The sequence below is a fragment of the Fundulus heteroclitus genome, chromosome 17, assembly GCF_011125445.2.
Source record: "Fundulus heteroclitus isolate FHET01 chromosome 17, MU-UCD_Fhet_4.1, whole genome shotgun sequence".
Taxonomy (NCBI): Eukaryota; Metazoa; Chordata; class Actinopteri; order Cyprinodontiformes; family Fundulidae; genus Fundulus; species Fundulus heteroclitus.
In genome coordinates this window covers 16,775,957-16,798,355 of record NC_046377.1, presented here as the reverse complement: position 1 = coordinate 16,798,355, position 22,399 = coordinate 16,775,957, and the positions used below count along the sequence as shown (strand labels likewise).

Sequence of the window (22,399 nt, the reverse complement as noted above, 5' to 3'; positions counted from 1 at the left end):
TCCTACCCCCCCCCCCTGGTCTTCAGCACCCGCCCTGACACATGTGTATGTTTTAAAGCGCGCGAGAAGGAAAGCTGGGGGAACTTCAGAGTCAACTGTTGGAACGGGACAAGTGGCCCCCCTCAGCAGCGTTATATAACAGAAAGCGAGCTGTATGCTCACATGAAGAACACTCCTCTGTCTTTTTCTGGAAACACATGCCCAGCTGTCTGCTTTCTATGCGTACTCTCATTATACAGCCGAGCATGCGGAGAAGCAGGCAGAATATCGTCTTATCCAGGTATCGACGTTATTTTATAGTTCACTCTGAAGTGGAGAGTCTTCAAGCTGTGACTTGTGGCTTATGAGAAAACCCAGACATTGTGCAAAGAGTCCCTCCTGTGCTCCTTACAAAAATACATGTTCTTTAAGGACTTTGCTGGAACCAGATGTTTACATACAGATGTTCCTACTGTTGGTGTAGGTACCAGATCGGCTCGGGGGGCCTTGCGCTTCCCGATGACGTCACTATATGGCAACTCCACTCAAACAAACTACATTACGCCCGCGGTCTCCATTTGTTACAAATCAATTTTATTTAGTTAATTTACGGTTATTTTCCAGTAACTTAATCGAGGCATTTAAACGTTTAATATCATTTTGGAATGCTTCTGTGGTAGTCTGACAATTTAATCTGTAATTTTGCAGAATCAAAGTTACATTTTAAGAGAAATTTCCTTCCTCCAATTTTTTATATTTATTATAAGGTTGTGTAGGGAAACTATACCGTTAAACTCTTTTCATTTTTAATAAAAGTTTGCAGCCATTTTAATTTTATCACGGCATTCATCACTTTAAAATCAATAACGTTTGTTCCTCCTTTTGCTACTGATATTACTATGTCGTTCTTTCTGATCACATGTTTTTTATTATTCCAGATGAAATTGTGATGAATTGATTATTTTTTTTATTGTAATATTTGGTATATTTAAGATATATGCTGGATAAATTAATCTGGCTATCCCTTCCGTTTTTGTTAACAATATTCTTCCATAAATTGTCAAATATTTGTTGGATTTTTTTTTTTTTTTTTTTTTTTTTGTAAAATGGGTTGAACATTTGTTCTGTCATTTTCAGTGTGGTCCTTGTTAATCATTATGCCAAAATATTTTACAAAATTTTTATCAATTGAAGTGGGTTGATTATTTTGAATTGCTAAGATTTCACATTTTTCCACGTTCATCTTTAAGCCTGAAGCTTTTGAGAAAAAAGAAACTGCTAAATTAACTAAATAAAATTGATTTGTTACAAATGCAGACCGCGGGTTTATTGTAGTTTGTTTGAGTGGCGTTGCCATAATATGACGTCATCGGGAGGCGCAGGGACCATGGAGAATTTCTTCGTAAAATTGTCCATTTACAAACCGCAATCCCGCTCTGGAATAAAACCTACATCCCGCTATAATTACTTTAGTAAGTTGTCCAGACCAATCACAGTGTTTTGCGTAATTGTGCAAACGTTAAACCAATCATGTATAGTGACGTCATCAGAAGGCGCAGGACCCTGAGTCAATCTGGCACCTACACCGGACAATGAATTTAAGCAACCTAACCCTATTACTCCGAATGTATAATTTTGATACAAATCTTTATGAGACCTCTACCTCTTCAACAAATCTGAACATACAATTTACAACGTACAAATAAATATACGCACCCTATATAAAAATGCAGAAAACATGAGGGAAATGTATTTTTTGGTCTAACGTCTCAATTACGATGCAACGACAAAAAAATTTAAAGCAAAAAAAAAACAATTTTCTTTTTTAAAAACGTGAAGTTTCCTCATAATTGCCTGCATCAGGTATAAACGGGTTAAAATGTACTGATATTTTGATAACCTTTCCTTTTAAACCGTACGACTTGGCTCAAACAGTTTGGGTGTCTTTCCTCAAGCTGCAGTAGTTCGCTGGACTTTTGGCCCATTCCTCCCGACAGAAATTGTGCAACTAAAGCCACACACAACTTTGTCTGCTCAAGTTTTCGGTATGAATGAAATCTTGGCTTTGTGATGGCGGCTCCAAAACATTGTCTTTATTTTCCTTAAGTCATTTTACATATATTTGTTGGTATGATTAGGGTCGTTGTCCGTTTGGAAGACCCACTTGTGCCCAAACTTAAACTTTTGGGTTTATGTCTTGACATGTTGCGTCTTAATTTCCACATAATGTTCTTTTCTCGTGTGGCCATCGATTTTTGTGAGGCTCACCAGATCTTCCTGCGGCGAGGCATCCATGCAAGATGATGTTGCCACCCCCGTGCTTCACAGCAGGGATGGTATTCTCAGGCGTTTGCTTTCCTCTTTTTCCTCCAATGATCATTATGGCCAAATTACTTCAATGTATGAGCATTAGCAGTAGAAAAATGTGGAGCAATACAGCAATGTTTTTGTCAATGTTGTCCTATTGTAGGTCAAGGATGGCCTATGTGAGCAGACAAGAGGTGAGAGGCAAGAAAACTCTGGGACAATCATACATTCGTCCACTCAGAGTAAATAAGACCCATGAGGTAACCTACGTACGTGTCGTGGAATTAGAGCAAGAATGAAAACAAATCTTCACAAGTTAATCATGATTGATTGTGGTGGAAAGTTTCTAAATTTCTTTTGCAACAAATATGTCTGTCCCTCAGTCCAGACTCACACCGGGGTCTTCGCTGCAAAAACTGATCTAAAAATAAGTAAAATATTCTTAAAATGTGTGTTTTTGTCCTAGATTTGAGCAGGTAAATAAGATTATCTACCCGTGGAATGGGTATTTTGACCCCTAAAATAAAATAATTAGGCACCCTGCACTTAAAATAAGACGATGGAGATGAGTTGTTCCTATTTTAAGTGGAAAAGTTTTATTCCATTGGCAGATCATCATATTTACCTGTTCAAATCAAGGACAGATGCACTCATTTTAAGAACATATTACTTATTTTTAGTTCCGTTTTTGCAGTGTTTGGTTGGCAATCTTAAGACGAAATCTACAGTATAATTGTAGAAAGTTTTTTCCTTTTTGCTAACAAAAGAAAAGAAATGTTGATTTCAAGGTTTCCAGGCCTTTGGTGGAGTCCTCCCACAAATAGATTTAAGGAAATCCCAAAGAGATTCACCTTCTGAGCAACAACAACAACATGGGGACAAAGCACTGGTCACTGCTGACAAAGTAAAAAAAAAAAAAACATTTTTGGTGTAGTTCTTCCCCTTCAGAAGCTAAGGTGCATTGAAGGAGATGTTTTAATTGTAACAGGCCACAAATCAAGTGGTGACTGTTTTACGGGCCTCTTTTTTCCGGTACCTTATAGACCCTCCTTTGTTTTAAATGTACGCATATTATCTCCCCTCTTGGTCTTCTGTCTCCTGATTTCATGGCAGAGAATGGGGTAATGTTCTCAGAGGCTCTGGCGGGATCGGGGGGATGCAATCTGCCGGACGTCAGACTCGTGTACAGACGTAAAACGGGAGGGGGTCAATTCGGCAGTGACCGAGGAAAAGAAACCCCTTTTGTGCTCGGGACCCGTACCAGGCCCGGATGTTGCTATCTATCTCTGCATTGTCTCCTCAAATGTTGGCATTTGAGTTTGAATGATGGCTTTCAGTTTAGCCAAAACATTCCAGAGACGCAGCGGGGGAAACACCCTCCTCTTCCTGCGCTCACTCCATTTGTTTTCTAATCTTGCCGTTGCAGTTGAGCGCAAATTAGCTGGTTGTACCGCAGATTCCAATCACATCTGAAGGCTGGATTCGTGGTGGGAGTTACTCTGGAGTTGAGGAAGAAGGATTTATGCATGCAGAAAATATAATTAAGAGATGCTGGGCGAGGAGAAGCGAAGCAGTTGTTGGGAGCAGCTTCAACACGCCTTTGCCGGAGTTCTCCTGGAAAGCCTCTCTGCAGAGAGCGGCAGTGATAAGAGAGCTTTGATGTGCAACACTTGTGATAAAAACTCGCCCCATGCTGCTGATAGCATGACCAGAATAGCATATGAAAGAGCAGGAGTGTTCAAGTCAACATTTGTGTTGCCTTCTTTTTAGGTTCAGCAGTGTTTGGCCCACTTCCACGGTGCTGCGAGCTCCCAGAATGCAACCATGTGACCAAAAAGAAAAAAAAAGCAGCTTTATCTCTGTCTGAGCAACACCAGCTATCGGTTAGCTCTGGGAGGAGCGCTCACCGCCGTTCACACCACTGCATTCCAGCCATAGCATCTTCCTCTCTGCTGTCAGTAAACCCAAACAGCCAGCTTGACTCAGAGCACATGGGTAACCTGCAATCAGGCTCCGGAGCTGGCATGCCAAAGTAAATCCTGTGTTTATATCCGACAGCGGCCTCCCTCACGGAGCGACTTCCTTGATCTTGCACAGGAAATGCATTACAGGATTTTAAGCTCCAAACCAAACCCCAGGATTAGGAATCAGGGCTGACATCCCTCCACCTTTTCCCCTCTTCGTTTTTGTCTCTTGATCATTGGCAGCCTGCCTATCAGCCGGCCCCCGTGCTCTGGTGGGTTCAGCGGACTGGTATGCGGCAGGAATCTTTGGATCAAGGTGATTTCACGCTGCTCCACGTTTTCCCAGGGTTTCAGGCTCTAACGTGTTATCACAGGACACATGCACAAACAGCAGCATGGGGTAAGGCTGCTTTCATCTGCAACGCCTCAAGTGTCAGAAGCTTTCACTGCCGGACATGCAAAGGCCTCCTTGTCATTAGAGGAAAACTTTGACGCAGGGATTTTGTCGGCCTCTCGGTGGAACGACAACTTGATAACCCGACGTGAAATCTCGATTCTGAGAGCAGCCCGTTCTTAGTTTAAAGCAGAACTAATGTAGCTAACCCTCGCAGACAGTTCCCATTCTCACTTCACAGTCTGCTCTCATAATAACTCCACAGGGCTCTGTGTGTGTGTGCCGCTGACCAGAGGGGCAACCGGGTCAGTTGCCCCGGGCTTAAGGTGGATGGGGGGCCCAGAAGTGGACTCCCTAGCTATCAAATAATGGCCAAAAATACTTTTTTCATAATCAGATTAGATTAGATTCAACTTTATTGTCATTACACGGGTACAGGTACAAGGCAACGAAATGCAGTTTAGGTCTAACCAGAAGTGCAATAGCAGCAAGTGCAGGATAAACAGTGGTTCCATAAGTACAGGACATGGGTTATTACTGAATAAATATAGAGATGAATACTATTATAAACAGAATTTTACTGTTTAATGGGTATGTTTGTGAAGAAACACATTGGCCTAATATCCATTCATCCATCCATTTGACCCGCTTATCCATGGGTCAGGCAGCCGCTCCGTCACCTTCGTGTAAAGAAACTGTGGCAGGTCTGTCACTGGAGGAGCACGCTTCGAGCCTCCGATCCAGTGTCGCTTACTGACTATGTGAATTTCTCCAATGTGAGATCAATAAAGCTTATCTTATCTTAAAACTGGACCTCTCATCTCCGTGTCTCCTGCTCAAATTGAGCTATAACCCACCGCAGATTCTGTCAGAGACGTGTCGCCTATCTCTGCTGGTGGATATAATAATATATAATAAGAACAGGTCCGATAGGCAGCCTTTGGAGGTTTAAACATGGCCGCCATGTTTCGTTACTTGCTGTAGATTGACGTTACTACTAGGCGCGTTTTCATCGCTGCACAGTGGTGAGAGGCCACGGTTGAAATGAAGATTGTGTAGAACCTCGGCCCATTTGGAGCTCAAACTTAAACATGTCACCAAAGCAGAAGGCTAAAATTACGAACTGTTTGGAGTAGCCAGCTGTATGAAAAGTCGAAAGGGAATCAAGCAGCAAATTAAAAAGTCCCAAATGGTATATTTTTACCCGGACATTTTTAGTAAAACTTGAGATATAAACGAATCCGTCGTTATCTTAAAACCTGTTAAGCCCTTCCTTACCGGTACCAGTATTACCAGATCGACTACCATTTTTATCCCGCTTTAAAAGTAGGTAAAAAACTGATGTGTTTTTTTTTCCCCCCATAAAGTTTTAATGTTTATAAAACAAGGTGCCAAATTATTTTTAATATAATCTAGAAACGGGAAAACAAAAAAAAATCTGAAGCACAGAGCACATGGGAGAAGACAATAGGAGAAGAGAAGATTACGGGAGAAATGGAAGGAAAAAGGAGATAAAATTCAGTATTAGTCATATCTTGAAAATCTAAATATTAGTGAATTTTCTACTGGTTGCAAAATGTCATGTGTGGGGTCCCGTCTTGGATTATCTTGTCCCAGGCCCAGGCAAGGCTGTCAGCTGGCCTCTTTGTGGCTTTGTGTGTGTGTGTGTGTGTATGTGAGCCTTTTTTTCTCAATGAAACTCCATATCTCATTCAGCCGTTTGGTGGCAGCTGTGAAAGGGGGAAGTTTGCAACGTGACTCAATGTAGCTCCTCTGTTTGTTCTAGCTGCACAAACTGCCTTGAAAATAACCGACAAGTTTGGATTCCTCAAAAGAAAAATGGTTTGACATTTAGCATTCCTCTCACCGCTGCAAACTGAACTGAATCAGGCTTTAGATGTAAAACATGTGAGTTTGTTTTATACAGAGTAAGCACTTATTAAGATATTTGCAGAGTTTCATGCATTTCTGTACATGTGCTGCCATGCCAAAAGACTTCCTTTATGGAAAAACATTTCTCTGGGAAAAGATCAATGTCCTGTCCACTCCCACAAGGATGTTTGTAATATCATGCTGCCTCCCAAGGAGTGCTGCTGAATGGCTTTTAAAGGCAGGGCTATGGAGTGTGACCTATTTGGTCACACATGCAACCTAATTTCTCAACAGTATGACTAAAAAAAAAAAAAAAAAAAAAAAAAAAAAACGGATGTTGCACCAGTGCAATCAGGAAATGTTCTAAAATCCTATAAACCAGAATTAGACATTGTCCTTTTATGAAACAAACGACATTATCTTATCTATGCTATTTCCACAGCACTATATAATTTCTGCCACTTACTTGACCAGAATAATGAGGTTCTCCTAGAAGTTATAAACATTACTAACATGGCAACTACATCCAGAGAAGAAACAAACACGACCCTCTTTAGTCGACAAAGCAAACTCGGAGCATTGTTCGGAGGTACTTTCCCCATGAGGTACAAGGACAGGAAAAAAAACGAAATAGGGCTTGGGATCCGCGTTGCATTGTGGGACGTGGCGGCCATGTTGATGGCAACGCTACGTTAAAATACCTCTGACATAACGTTGTTGAACGAAGAGACGTAGAAGTAGAGTTGAGAAAGAATAGATAGAAAAAATATGTTAAAATCCCGAAAAGGATCTGAAATTTACCGGGACACATTAAATAGAGAAGCCAGGGACCGGTATGTTGACAAAATCAGCATTATTATGGAGCGCCGACAACCACTTGTTGCCACTGTTTTGCATATCGGATGTCTTTGGCTACCTAGTTTGTTGTGTGAGCGCCTTTACTTCAGAACAGTTTCAAAGCTACAAATCCTTGGAGTCTCATGTGCAGTTCATGAATGGATGGGTTCAGGAGCTGCAGCTCATAAAGCCAGCAAACAGTGGGAACACAGTAACTCAAAGGTAAGCTGTGCTCAGACGGGCTCTGCCACCTGCTAACCGTTAGTGCTAACAACCACTCACGCATGTAATGTCAACCCGCGGAAGGCCCCAGGCCCCGACAACATACCTGGGCGGGTGCTCAAGGAGTGTGCAGGTCAGCTGGCTGGTGTCCTCACAGACATTTTTAACACCTCGCTGGACCAAGCCATAGTGCCAGCATGCTTCAAGTCTGCCTCCATCATTCCGGTGCCAAAGAAACCTCAAGTCACCTGTTTCAACGACTACCGGCCTGTTGCACTGACTCCAATCATGATGAAGGGCTTTGAAAGGCTGGTAAAGGAACACATCGTCTCCAGTCTCCCCCCAACACTCGACCCGTTCCAGTTTGCCTACCGACGGAACCGCTCCACTGAGGACGCCATCTCCTCTGCTCTTCACCTGAGCCTGGCACACCTGGACGAGAAGAACATGCACGTGTGGATGCTGTTCCTGGACTTCAGTTCAGCGTTTAACACCATCATCCCACAGCACCTGGTGGGAAAACTGGAACATCTGGGCTTCAACACACCCCTACGAAACTGGCTGCTAGACTTCCTCACCAACAGACCTCAGTCAGTCCGGGTCGGACAGAACACCTCTGATGTCATCACCCTCAGCACGGGCTCCCCTCAGGGCTGCGTCCTGAGCCCCCTGCTGTTCACTCTGATGACTCATGACTGCGTCCCCAGGTTCACCACCAATCACATCGTGAAGTTTGCTGACGACACAACGGTGGTGGGCCTGATCAGAGACGACAACGACCAGGACTACAGAGAGGAGGTGGAGCAGCTGGTGGGCTGGTGCAGAGACAACAGCCTGATCCTGAACGTGGAGAAGACGAAGGAGATCATCGTCGACTTCAGGAAGAACCGGCCTCACCACGCTCCACTGCTCATCAACAGCTCAGCTGTGGAGGTGGTCAGCAGCATCAAGTTCCTGGGGGTGCACATCACGGACAACCTCACCTGGTCTGTGAACACCACGTCACTGGTTAAGAGGGCACAGAAGCGACTGTACTTTCTGCGGAGGATGAGGAGAGCCCGCCTGCCCCCGCCCATCCTCACGACCTTCTACAGAAGCACCATAGAGAGTATTCTGACCAGCTGTCTCTCTGTGTGGTGTGGAGGCTGCAGTGCCTCCGACTGGAAGAACGTGAGGAGAGTGGTGGGGACAGCAGAAGGGATCATCGGGGCTCCTCTTCCCTCCATTAAAGACATTTCATCGCAGCGCTGTGTGTCTCGAGCCCGTAACATCATCAGGGACCCCTCACACCCCCACTATGGACTGTTCTCCCTGCTGCCCTCTGGGAAGAGGTTCCGCAGCATCCGCTGCAGGTCCACCAGGTTCTGCAAAAGCTTTTTCCCTGCTGCCATCAGACTGTTGAACTGCTAAACTGCTGAAGTATAAAAACGGACTGTGTACCACACTCGACTCGCTGATTTGCACATTTGAACATTTGTATCGTATCCTGCAAAATTGCTGCTGCACCTTAACCGGAAACGTACTGCAAAACTGTTTACAATGCAACTGTCTACTTTTAAATCACTGCTGCACCTTACTGCATATTTGTTTACATTTGTTTTACATTGTTTACATTTCAACTGCCTACTGTTCACTGCTGCACTTTATCCGGAAGTCAATTGAAACTTATCCTGTAAGCGACTGCGATTTATCACTGCACTTTATCCTGTACTGTAATTCACTGTCAGGTATGCTGTAGAGTTACTGAAATCTTTCTGAGCTGTGTGAAAACGAAATTTCGTTCTGTATGCACTCTGTGTATACAAAATGACAATAAAGAAAGTCTAAGTCTAAGTCTAATGTACTTTTAACTAGCTGCTATGTGTTTCAATGGTGTAGTTAGTAACGTTAACTGCCAACCCTCCCTAAACCCTCCTGGTTTCTCACGTATTTGAGCCTTTTCCCGCTGCCGTTTTAGTATTTATGTGCTTGTATGTGGTGTTGCGGCTGAAGGAAAGAAACAATGTAGGCTATAAAATAAAACCGTGCATCTTTAACTTACCAGAATGAAAATGCAGGGAACACACTCTCATTGACATCGGGATACTGTGGAAAGTTATGTTCGGTAGTCTTAAAGCCGCGATCCAAGCGAGCCGACGACTCTTCGTTATCTCTGACACTTGTTCTCTGTGGTTGCGCCTCCAGGCAGGAAAGCGGTGGAAAGTTTACCCATTTTCTATGTTTTTCCCATGGCGATCATGTGTTGCGCTGTTACAGCCCACAACACAGCAACGGTTTACCATGGTTGAAATCAAGTTAAGGTGAAATTAATCAAATTAAAACACGGCTGAGAGAAGGAGTACAGTACGCGGTAGTCATAGGCAGTAGTCTGAGTAGCGGGGGCGGAGGCAGTCAACATGGCGGCCACCGAAAGTAATATGTCATGACGCCCAAGCCCTATACGGAATGACACACATGCTAGCTGAGCTAGCGCTACAAGCTAATGCTTCAACACTAACGTTACAGACGACTTATAAAGGCACCTATCAACCTCCTGTATCTGCAGCAGTGAAGTAGTAAACCACCCGGACAACAGAAGCTAATCCTATCGGTGAAAATATTAGCTTCACCGGAATAAAATGTCCAATGATTGTTATCTGTCGGTCTGAGCTTCCCCGTCAATTTGCTTCCTAGGCGCTCCGTTCTGCTGCGGTTCGCAGGAAAAATGTATGGCAGTATGGTCGACTGGTATGTAATGAAGCAATGAGGCAAAACAGTTTGTTTCCCCCCATTTTTTTTTTTAAACGCACTAGATGTTTGTGTAGCAAATAATAACACGGGTTATGGTGGAGCTAGACTAAAGCTGACAAATGAAATAAAAAATAAAGCAAAAAATAAAGTAGAAATCCATAGTAGCTACTCTGCTGTTAGATTGATATGGACCAGATATTTGTTTACACTGTAAAAATGGATTTTGAATGACCTAGATCCATGTTTACTTTGAAACAAAATTTATTTATGCATCGATTGACCCTCCTTCACCGATAAATCCACAGCAAATAGACGCAAAAATAGAGGCCAACACTGGCTCACTAAACATAAGTAATTATAATAAAATAAAAATATTTACGTGGCTCAAACATGCATACTTCCACAAAGGACATTAACCCGTATATTAAGTGTTATCTGTTCTACTGTTTTGCCAGATATAATATTGACACTTTTGAATTATATATTTGTCTTAAAAAGGGCTGGATTGTCTCCTACTTATAGGTTGTGCTTTAATTAAGGAATTAATCAATCATACTTTTTGTTCTCAACTGTAAAGAGAGATGAAAATGTTCTGTGGTGTTGGAAATGGTAAAGGGACTGAGCATTGTTCTTAAATCAGATTTGGTTTTACACTGATATTATTCTGTTTTTCAGTTAAATTCTGCAGGATAGATTTGTACAGGTTAAGTATTTATTACCTCATTCTTTATACCAGCTAAATCGGCCATTTTAACAGGGGTATGTGCACTTTTAGAAGTTGAATCTTTAAAGATTGCCATTATATAACGTTTTGTGACGTTAATTAAAGGCAGAAAAAAAGGATCCTACAGTTTGTCAATATTAACTTTTTTTTCTTGAAATACCTCCATTCTCCAAGCCACAGTTGTTGACTTTTTGAGACAGAAACTATAAAGACAGACACATGTGTCCTAATTAATGCCAGGGTCATCAAATTTTTTTGTCTAGATATGATGGAGATTTACCAGCCTAATGGCAAATGGTGCAAAAGGTTTTTAGACTTGAATTGTATGTTGAACGGTAGAGATTTGTCCTTGCATTTTCCTAATCTTCTTGAAATTAACATTGTTTTTAACTTTTGATTTTCTGTTCTATGTCTAGTAAATAAGTTATTTTACCAGGTAAACCTAAACATTTCTGATGGGATTCCAAGTAGATTATAAAGTCATTATTTTAGTTATAGCTATGGACATTATTTGAACATAATTTAGTTACGGTCCTCATTTATGCAGTTTGATAATTAACTATTAGTCAATAGTGAGCTGTTGTATGGTGCATAGGAAGTTTATATTAGCTACAAACGTCAAGTCCAGTGTAGGCGAAGAAAATCAAGTCAATAATTAACTCAAAAGTATTTGCATGTACTCTTCCGGAGAAGGGTGGGTTTTCAGATAAGAAATATTTGCCCACCTCCTGACCAATCAATGGTGTGAGAAAATGAAAAACCAAATGCTGCATGGACAGTGAGAGTTTCCTTTCTTTGGCTTCTCTCAGACTTGCTCTGTTACCTTTTAACATTCACTGAAAAGCATCTTCATAAGACATACCTCAGCCGAACTGATGGTTAAACCAGCCTAAAGAAGACGTTGAATCCTCAAAAGTATATTCCTGTTAACTGGTAACGATTAGGAAATTATTTATGCTTTAAAAATGCCACGTGACTATAAAGAACTTGTTCTTTCAGAGGATATGAGAGTACAGAGTATTTATGCACTGGGATCGTCTAAAGATTAATCAAAGGTCAACTAAAATACTTTATGACAGAATTTACTTTATTTGGGTTTATTTTTACTTTTGTTTCTTTCTTAGTGTGAAGAGTAGTCAAAACAGCAAGAGTTGCACATATCTAGAGCCTGAAAACCCAGGCTGACTTTCCAAGTTAATAAACAGCTTTGTACAGATTAGTCTGAGCTGCAAAATTAAGATATCTTAAACCAGATTATCTGATAACACACTGGATAAATTGAACATGTCCTTTTAGCATAGGTCTCTGGTCTGGAATAGACTAAGGGCACAGAATAAATCACCACTGCAGCATTTACCATGCATGTCAACCTCGGTCCTCCACACCCAACTTAAAAGTGTTTAAACTGCAAATTGGAAAAACATTGGGTACTGATAGCTGCAGCAGTTCATTTGCACTTTTGATGATTTGTGTCTCTGTAAATCAGCGATAAACGGCACTGCACAACATCTATGTACAGAAGAGCAGTGTTGTGGGTTTGTATTGCTAAAGGTAGTCAGCTTGCTAACATAGTTACCTTGGTAAATGTGCACAACGATTAACAAATGTAATAGTTGTTGGAGTGCCAGATCTACCCCAACTCTGTTTCAATCACAAAAATCCATCAGAATTTCATAACTATGGTGCTAAGTGAACACACTAACTTCCACTAGGCACACCGACAATAACAATGTGCTACTATGCATTTCATGCATTCAAACTCTGTACAAACCAAAATTTGGTGCAAAATGATCATTTATAATATATATATATATTATATAATATAATACCATTTTACAGCATGTAGCTGAAATTAAATTTAAAATTGGTAGAGAAGCTTCCAACGCATGCAGATAAACCACTTAGTCCTCTGTGCAGCAGCCATTTTTGTCTTTTAAAGTCTTGATTAGTGGGGAACCTCGGACTTTTCAAGACAAAATTCTGAATTCAATGTGTGGGTTCAGGTAATTTTTCTTATTTTTTTCATATTTAAAACATCCAGCTTCAAAATAACATTAAATATGGCACGTCCCATTAACTGTACTTATATGTTAACTCAGCATGGAGAACTCTTGATTTTGACCTGCAGTAGCTGTTGGCTTAATTCATTCATGATATGTGGTCCATGATTTACTGAGGGTCCACTACAGCATGTAAGATATTGACTATAATTACCTCAATATATGTTTTTAATAGAGTAGAAAGTCCACTCCTCGCCTCGAATACTGTATGTAGAACCCGAACAATTTTGGAGCAGAAGCTGTTTCAACCTAAAAACCTGACTACAGAGTCATTTTCTCAGAAACATTTGAATTCTCTCAGATTCGGTAGATTGGCCTTTCACTTCTGGCTTCTTGTCCCTGTATATGACAACAGCATGATGACGCTCAGTTTTGCTGTGGCCATGGGTTTTAGGGTGCCACCACAAGAGTATCAATGGTTCCTGTCAGGCCACCCCTGACATTTCAGGAATTGCCCCTAATTCTGAAAGCACAATTTTCTGTAAACCGTGAAAGGACAATGCATACTGTATTTCTGAAGGAAACCATGATGCTTCAGTGTTGGGAACAAAATGTTTTAAGTTGTTCAGAAGTCTGTTACAGAGAAAGCAGATATTAGGGAAGTTTATTTATAGAACACTTTTCAGTAACAAGATAATGCAAAGTGCTGTTATATATTATATATATATATAACATTGAATTAAACTGAACTGTACTTAGATGGAATGTACCATTAAATTATATTATTTTACTTCAGTATTTGATGTTATTTCATAATACTTTATCCTGTTTTTATTTCATTTAATATTTTATCATCATGTAATTTCCTCTGTGATTTTCTTTCCTGTTACAAATTTTATATTATTTATTATTGTCTATTTCATTTTTTAAATCTTTTTTAATTTTGTTGTTCTTTATCAGTTTATTTGCTCTTAATTCACCATTTATTCATTTTATTTACTGAAATGTGTATTTAGGAATTTATGTATTTTGTGTTGACTTTTTGATTTATTTATGATTTAATTTCTTTCTTTTTTTTTAAGTTTATATAGAATCGACTAGAATAAAGATATCCTTTAGTGCTCCACAGGGGGGAAATTCAGGTGCACTAGCAGCAAAGTGACTGAAAAATGGAATTATAAAGATACACAAGAGTTAAAAAAAATGAGTGACTGAGTAGGGCTATTTAAATAATGTTCAAAATATGTATGAGACTGTGCATAAAAACAGACAAACATAAGTGTTTACGTTCCTGCTGTTATTGCCTGTTTTCTTTTTTTTTTTTAAGACATTGGTAGAAGTGTTGGTTATGAAGTCTTTAATGATATGGTTAAAACATCTTACTGTTTATTTACATGTGATTTTTTTTATTTATTTTTTTATCATTTCACTTCCGGACCGGACGTCCTGTAAATGGCGCGGCTTTTATTTTGAAGATTCTCGCAGGAAGTGGTGTCTCACTGTATTTGCCCCGTCTGCTTGCCTGGAGGTGGAGGAAGGAGCAGACCCGAGACGCAGCAGGTCGGGAGTGAACCTCGTTGCCTCAGCCTCATGCTTCGTCTCGGGGACTTCTGCTCCTCCGGACGGCCGACGAAGTTATTGTGATATTTATTTATATATATATATATACATATATTTTATTTCCATCCCTTTAGTCTCACAAAAGCAGCAGAGAAGTGGGGGAAGAGCAGCAGGGAGCCCTAGTCATGGAGCTGTATTGCCTGGAGTCGGACACAGCCATGAAAGCCCAGCCTGACCCCAACATCCTCTATGATGACAGAGTGCTGCAGAGCTTATTGACTATTGAGGACAGTTTTTTACCTCAGTGTTCCTACTTCAAGCGGGTCCAGACGGACATCCAGCCGTATATGAGAAAAATGGTTGCGGGCTGGATGCACGAGGTTTGTGGGAACTTTCTGCTTTAGCTAACTTCTGTTTTCGTTGCATGTTTCGTGTTTTTTAATTTTTTTTTAGGGTAAACGTGGCTTTAAAGGAAAGATGGGTTCAAACAAGAGCTGTTCTGGATCTTAACCTGTTTTACAATTGAATGAGGGTGACTCACCAAAGGCGTGGGGGAGTAGGAAATTCCAGCCAGGAGAAAATGAGCCTCAGTGTGCTTAGCTACTTATTTACATTGGTTTTTACCCACACTGTAGGTTATTACCTCCACACCGAGCTCAGACGACAGCTAAAGGGTTTATCTTAATTTACATGATCGAAAATCTGGTGTTTTCCCTCTGCAATAATTATTGTGAATTTTTTAAAAAGGGTGACTCAAGCTGCAAGCAGCAGACAATGCTGCTTTCAGTTTAATGAATAGAAATGTCTTATAATTTAACTTTCATTCGATGCCACTGTCGGAAACTGTTCTGTTGAGCATTTCACATGCACCCGAAAAGCTTTTCAATGATCGTATCGTAATTTTCATTAATGAAGCAATCGCCAACGAGGAAGAGGATTAGAGAAGCGAGAAGGGGGGGTGGGGGTGCAGAACGACTTCCTTTTGAGCTCATTTGCTTACATTTTTGCTTTTCATTCAGTAATTTGGTGTGGAAATGAGCGATTTAACTTTAAAGGGGTGAGAAAATCCCTCTGATGTATACGTGCAAAATCTCTCACAAAGAGTCAGTTCATGGTTTTGGGTTTTCTCATCAGATACCAGTAATAAAAATGAAAACACTTCTGTAGTTTTGAAATGCAAAATTAACTTGAAATAAAAGCGATTTCTTTGTATTTTTTGTTAAAAACGAATTATAAGAAGTTTTATTTATTTCTGTTTAAAACAATTAAAAACCTAAAAATCACCAAATTGGCCCGTTTTCTTAGTCTAACAACTTACAGCTTTTACATGCAGATATTCTTTACCTCATGACGTCGCTGCACATGCATATATTGTCTTGATGAGTGTTTTCAAGATGGAGCCCAAGATGCATATCAAAAAACAACATTGAAGCTAATCAAAAACTTACAAAATCTATCCATTTTTTTATGTTCTAGTTCTTCTGTATCCTGTTTTTATCATCAATTTAGAAGATATAGTTCCCTATAAACGTTAAGAAGTTAGTCCATCATTTATTTTTAATTTGTCATTTTTAGAATACATTAATTTACTCCTTAATTCCATTTTTTTCCCTCTGGTGCCTTTGAATAATCCGTTTTCGGAGCAATTCTAAAACATATTTCTTGTGGTTGCAAACTTATTTATAGTTTTTACAAACATTTTGCGTTAAAAACCAATCTTGTATACCTTAAACTGCTGGGTATTAAAAAGTGAAGGGGCTAAATGACTAGCCACCATTTGACTTTTCAAAATGTAAACATTTAGGCTTTAGTGCAATTCATTTCTCAAATTCTGCCCCCAGTGGATACCAAATTAACTGCACTTTTATTTAAAAACAATTGTAAAAGTGGCTTCACTTTGAAGCCTGAATGCTACGTCTACATCACATACTTGTAATTAAATATATTAAAGTTTTGTTGCACTAGTCTACCATTCGATAAAAACAATTGGCTTTAAGTCATTGCTTGTCAAATTGGGTGCAGACGTCCCGTTAGATGGCACCATTTAGCACATACCCAAAGACTTGGGTATGTGCGAAAAGACGAGCCACTGTCACTTATAGTTACTTTTATTAGTTTAAATCTTTAACTTTAGAACCAGCAGTAATGCAGAAGTCTGCCCCTGGTGGATATCAGCTGTATTGCACTTTAGGATTAAAAAGACGCTTCGTTTTTCAATCAAACGTCTTCCTTTTAAACACAATTTCATTACATTTGTTGTTTTGCATTTTGGAAATATTACTAACCATCAGGATCCCTGATCAAGACAGTATTGAAACTTTGTTTTTCAAAAACCTGAGTCGCTTTTAGAGTAATCAACACTTTCTGCTGTTTCCGTCTGAATAATTTCTTTTTTTTCTCTCTCTCTGTTAAATTCCTGTCATTCCAGGTCTGTGAAGAGGAAAATACCAACCAAGATGTCTTCCCTTTAGCCATTAATTATTTGGACAGATTTTTAGCCGTGGTGCCTACAAGAAAAAACTATTTGCAGCTTTTGGGAGCTGTGTGTATCTTCCTGGCTGCCAAGTTGAAGGACTGCCGGCCGCTATCAGCAGAGAAGCTCTGCGTGTACACAGACAACTCCATCACACCACGAGAGCTGCTGGTAAGAACCGAGGTTTCATTCATTCATTCATTCACGTGAGCCTTTAAAAATGCGGCGTCACATTCTTTTTTTGGAGGATTTTATAATGCTAATGGACGAATTAGTCTCACAGGAAGTATCCTATTTTCATCCCAAGTGAAACCGTGCAACAACACAGCCACGTCTGTGCTGAGGACCCACATCGACTGCAGAGGCGTGTGATGCCATCTAGTGCCAATAGTGCAGTATGAGATAGATTGCATTGTAGTTGTCTGGGTTTTTGCTGTTTATAACCTTATTTTAGCACATTAGATGCTAAGAAGGGAGTAAATTTAGATCTTTTTTTACGTCATCTCTTGTTTAGCAACTTGATCAATAATTAGGAACAGCATTTCTTAGATGCAATAAGTATATTTTTCTTTGACAAGAAACGGCCTTTAAGAGATGACGCACTGGAGTAGAGGTTGTCGAAACTGTTCTCAGTGTTCAGGAAGCGAGCGCAGCAACAGCAGAAGCTCTTGCCTGCTCGCCTTACTATCACTGATCTGTCTTTTAACGTAAGATTTGGGTTATGCACAGGAAACCCACGCAAATGTGAATGGTTAGCGACGTCCGAGGTTACTGAGTTTGTTCTGGTAGAGAGCCAGTGGGGACGGCCCCCACCTGGTGTCGGAGTTTCGGTACTTGCATTTGCTTTTAGATGATTTGCTTTTACCGTAGAGGAAGTCGCAATTTACATGGTGTTTTTCATCATCGCTACGTTTGAACGTCGAAGAGTTTCATCAGAATTTAGCCATGAAGTTGACTTGCATTTGATTCTATTTCTGATGTTTAGCAAATTAAATTAAAATATTTTCCTTTAGCTTGTGCTGCTAATTAGCAATCTTGATTGTAATGTGCTTAAGATGTCTGTCTGCTTTTAGCTTTTGGCCTTTAAACTACCAGACAACAGAAAGAGGTGCTTTTTAAACAACATTGTTCACACTGAAAAATCACAAACTGCTCCATGAAGACATTGCAGAACCCTCTTCTCTCCTGTGACGTTGTGTTGCACTCAGCTGGCTGTTTACATGGGGATTTTAAAGCCAAGATGGAGGGGTCCTACTGCTCTTATAACACAACACTTTGTGACAAGAATGTTGTATTTATGATTGACTGAATCTGTTGCCTAATTACATGTTAATATGATCTCAGTTTGGTATAAACCATAAGAGGTGCAAGGAAAGCACTTATGAAGCATTCTGTTAACCTCAGAATTCGTAACCGGTAAGTCAGAAATTACGTTCCAGTTTCCTGCTTGTCTGACAGAAGGGAAATGGATGCTCGCACCAAATTATTAAACGTACCAAAACATCCAACTTGAGTCTCAGAATGCTTTAAGTCACATTTTGCTGCAAAATCTTAATGTCTTTTTTAAGCTGTGCCGAACTGTTGAACTGAACATGAAACGTACAATTACAATAACATTGTGGTATAGAATATTTTATGCATATAAACAGTGCTAAAACATCTTGTTTTATGAATGCTGAAAAGTAGTACGTGTACGACTGATTAAAGGTTACATAAATGATAGAGAGCGGCTAAAACGGGTCAAAGTAATGAAGTTTTGCTCAATGTTGGTGCGAGTTGCAGCCATTTTGAATCCTGAAGTCAGGTACGGTCGTGTTGCTTTGACTTTCCGACTCGTCGATCCGACTTTCGGGTGCGTTCCAGTCTAAATTCCCAACTCAGAGGTCAGAAATTCTGTCTTTCGAGTGCGACTGGAACTTGTAATACGTTTTATTCACATGGCTTTTGTTTATTCATACTTTTGTGTCCATTTAATTTGTTTTATGGACTTGGACCTAAGAATAGGCTGGTAGGTTTTCAACAGTAGGGTAAAGTTGATAACAAATACTACAGGTTTATTGTTTGCAGTGATTACTTGAAGGTTTTGCTTAGATGTGGAATGAGATCTAATTGCTTTTATTTAAAACAACCAACAATTATTCATACTGCTACTAAAATAATGTAACACGATAATTAAAGTTAAATCTATACCATATTTGTTTTTTAGGCTTAAGCATAAATATAGAAATAAACATCTGATATATATATATTAAATAGTTTATTACACAGAAAATCTTGCCTTTTGTGCTGCTCTGCTGTCCTTATAGTAAAATTCTGAGTTTAACAGCAAGTTAATTAGTGGTTCTGTTTGCTCAGGGAAGCTAGTCTGCTGCAGATGTTCCAGATGTAGCTTAATAAATGCATTACCCTGATAGGAGTGATGGGAAGTATTCATTTAGGCTGCATCCACACGGAGCCGAATACTGTATCTGCACATTAGAACGTTTGAGTCCACAGATGAAACCAAGGTTATAGGTGTTGTAATACCTATGCCACACCAGTGAGTGGTGCTGTAACTCTGCCACAGCAGTTAAGAAGGAAGAAGAGGTGTGGCCGAAACCAACGAACACAGGCGAGAGAAAAGAGACCGTGGTGTAGACCGACAAGTCAGTTGATCGGATATGTAATTTAATTAGATTAATGATATTTTAGAGATTTGTAGAATAATTTTCCAAGTTGTTTGTGTTTGCCAGAACAACCAGCAAGAGGAAGTGGATTTCTAAATTGTCTGAAACTGAGTGCTGCCGTTGCTTTTTGTAGTAAATATAAAATATATAAAAAACAATGAGCAAGAAGATACACATAAAAATAACCAGATTTTTTTGAAAATGATTTCCATGCTAATGAACTGCAACAGGTTAAACCTTTTACAATTAGTAACATCAGATTATTAAAATAACTCTTTAATAACTATTTAATCAACTGTATAGAAATTAATATTGTGACTAATAAGATGACTGTGGTTCTGCCAGTTTGGTTGCACTGACTTTTTATTATTATTAAACCTTTATCTTACCTGAAAAAAATCCTGTTGAAGTCTTGGGAGGCAGCAGCACCAAAATTAAGTTGCATAGTCATTCACAGAAAAATTTTAAGCATATAAAATACATTTATGGACAAAACTATGAAAAAAATTCATATTATGGAATTAAGCTAAAATTCCTTTATTGATTTCAAAGCTCTCAAAGATAAGTGTTAATTTTCAGTCATCATGCAACATATTCGTTACAAAAGGTGCAGAATAAGCACAAGTCTTTTTACCCATTTCACTGAAGGGAAATGAAACCTAAAGCAATACAGTCACATGACCAGAGAGTAAGAAATTGTACTTTACATATGTACATAGATGTCAAAGTATTGCCTTTATACTTCTATTTCATTTCCCTCCTGAGGGCGTCACTGTGGGGATCGATTGATGTTGCTTTGTGGATTTGGAAAAAAGCTTAAGTTTAGGAACAAACTGAAATTAAACATTGACGGGGCATCTCAGCTCAGCGCCTCTCCAGTATGTATTGCGACCACAGGCGTTCAGCGTTGCTCAATTCTGCACCGTAAGTAAGCCCTGATACTACGTTCAATCAGACTCAGCTCAGAGGTCTTTTGTCCACAATACAACTTTCCCAATGGAGTTTGTTGCCGTTTGTCTGGCGAAAAATTAAGGAAGACTTCCTGTATGCACCGCTATTAACAACGGTCTTTTGTGGAGCGCTAACTGCTACCATTGTGTGTCGGCGTGTATTTAACAACAAAAGTCACGTAAAGAACTGATTTAAAAGTGACATGACAAACATCCAATGATATCTGAGTTAGTATCACATATGGAAGTGGCACAAATCAGATTTTTTATTTGTTTTTGGGTGAAAAGAGCGGAATTGGACCATTAACACTGCCATAAAAAAGACAGATATGGGTCGTATGTGGGCAAAAAGATCAAATTTGGGGTGCATTTCCCTGCAGTGTGAACATAGACTTAGTTGGAAACTAGCTTAACAATTAAGTGTATAAGGTCAGTATAGCAACAGAGAAGGTTTTCCAAGTGAAAAGAGCGACTACCTGTCCTCAAAAGGGCGGGGCTTAGATAATGTCAGCTATGACCGAATAGTATTGTTGAGCACCCAAATCAAATCAGCTTCTGTATAGTGATGTCTTTCTATTTGAAAGTTAAAGCATTTAGAATTTTTTTTTAGCGAGAGCGTGAAGTTTGAGGCCTGGCTACGACCCTTTAACCTCGCCTGCAAGATGAATTCTGACGGTATTTGTGCATTCACAAACACATGAGAATCCATCCTGTACCTTTCTGGATTCAACCATTTTGTGTCCGAACCAAAAAGCGGTTGGGCCAATCACGTTGCAGTATGGCGGTTTAAGGCGGGAAATACAGCTGTGATGAAAGCAGGAGCTGCTGAGTCCACAACCGAACCAACACAAATATTCGTAGCTGCTGCTACCAGATCTGTTTTGTAAGAATCCACAATTTCTTCTTTGATAGTAGAAAAGCAATAAATGCCTTGACTAGCTTACCTTCTTGTGGTTTCTCATGGCGCCTGCTGCTTATGTTTTAATTTGATACCCTGATTGGCTAAAACCAACCATAGGTGTCGCTTCGCCCAATCAGCTCAGAAAGTTCTGCTGAAATTCCCTCCTTTCTCCAAACTGATTAAAATGTAGCGGTCCCAGATTGATAATGTGCAGAACTACAGTGCTACACATGATCAGTGTGGCTGGCCAGGTTAATGTCCTTAGATGTGCACAAAGGATTTGGACAAATCAATAAAAAAAAAATGTGATGCAGATTGTTTTTTTTTTTTTTTCAGTAAACCCAATAAGTTCATTTACCACCTACTTGGAGCTGTAATTTTGCCCTTATATTTTTCTAAATCCTGACTAACATTCTCCTGAAATGTAATAGAAATATAAAAACACTTACAAGAACTTTTTGGACTTTCCTGGACTGAGAAGGAGTTAAAAGTCTGACCTGCATTTATGTATTTATTGTAAAGTCTAAGCAGGACTTTACAGAAACAGAACCCAAAGAGTCAAACAAAGAACCTTGGGTTAAATCGCTTGGGAGAACCATGAGTTTTCTCGCCCCTTTACCCTATAAATCTTTAGCTGAGCATAAAGCTGTCTATAAAAACAACCCCAAGCTAACCCCACATCCGGAATCAAAGTTGTTTTCCTACTCATAATTCAATAAATCACGACAAAAAGCTTACTCATTAAAATGCTTAAAATTTCTCTTTAAAAATATAATGAGGCTTTGATTTGGGGGCCTTTAGTGTTTTTTTTACTGCTGCA

At 39.7% G+C, this 22,399-nt stretch overlaps 1 protein-coding gene across 1 annotated transcript in view; it reads left to right on the top strand.

Moving 5' to 3' along the window:
• Window positions 1-230: 230 nt before the first annotated feature.
• Window positions 231-22,399, top strand: part of ccnd2b (cyclin D2, b) — a 34,488-nt gene continuing 12,319 nt past the window's right edge. Inside the window, exons 1-4 of the mRNA XM_012873823.3 lie at window positions 231-280; window positions 14,505-14,589; window positions 14,724-14,969; window positions 17,018-17,233. Of these exons, the coding sequence (XP_012729277.3) occupies window positions 246-280; window positions 14,505-14,589; window positions 14,724-14,969; window positions 17,018-17,233 (582 nt within the window). The 5' untranslated portion in view covers window positions 231-245. The remainder of the gene's footprint in view (window positions 281-14,504; window positions 14,590-14,723; window positions 14,970-17,017; window positions 17,234-22,399) is intronic.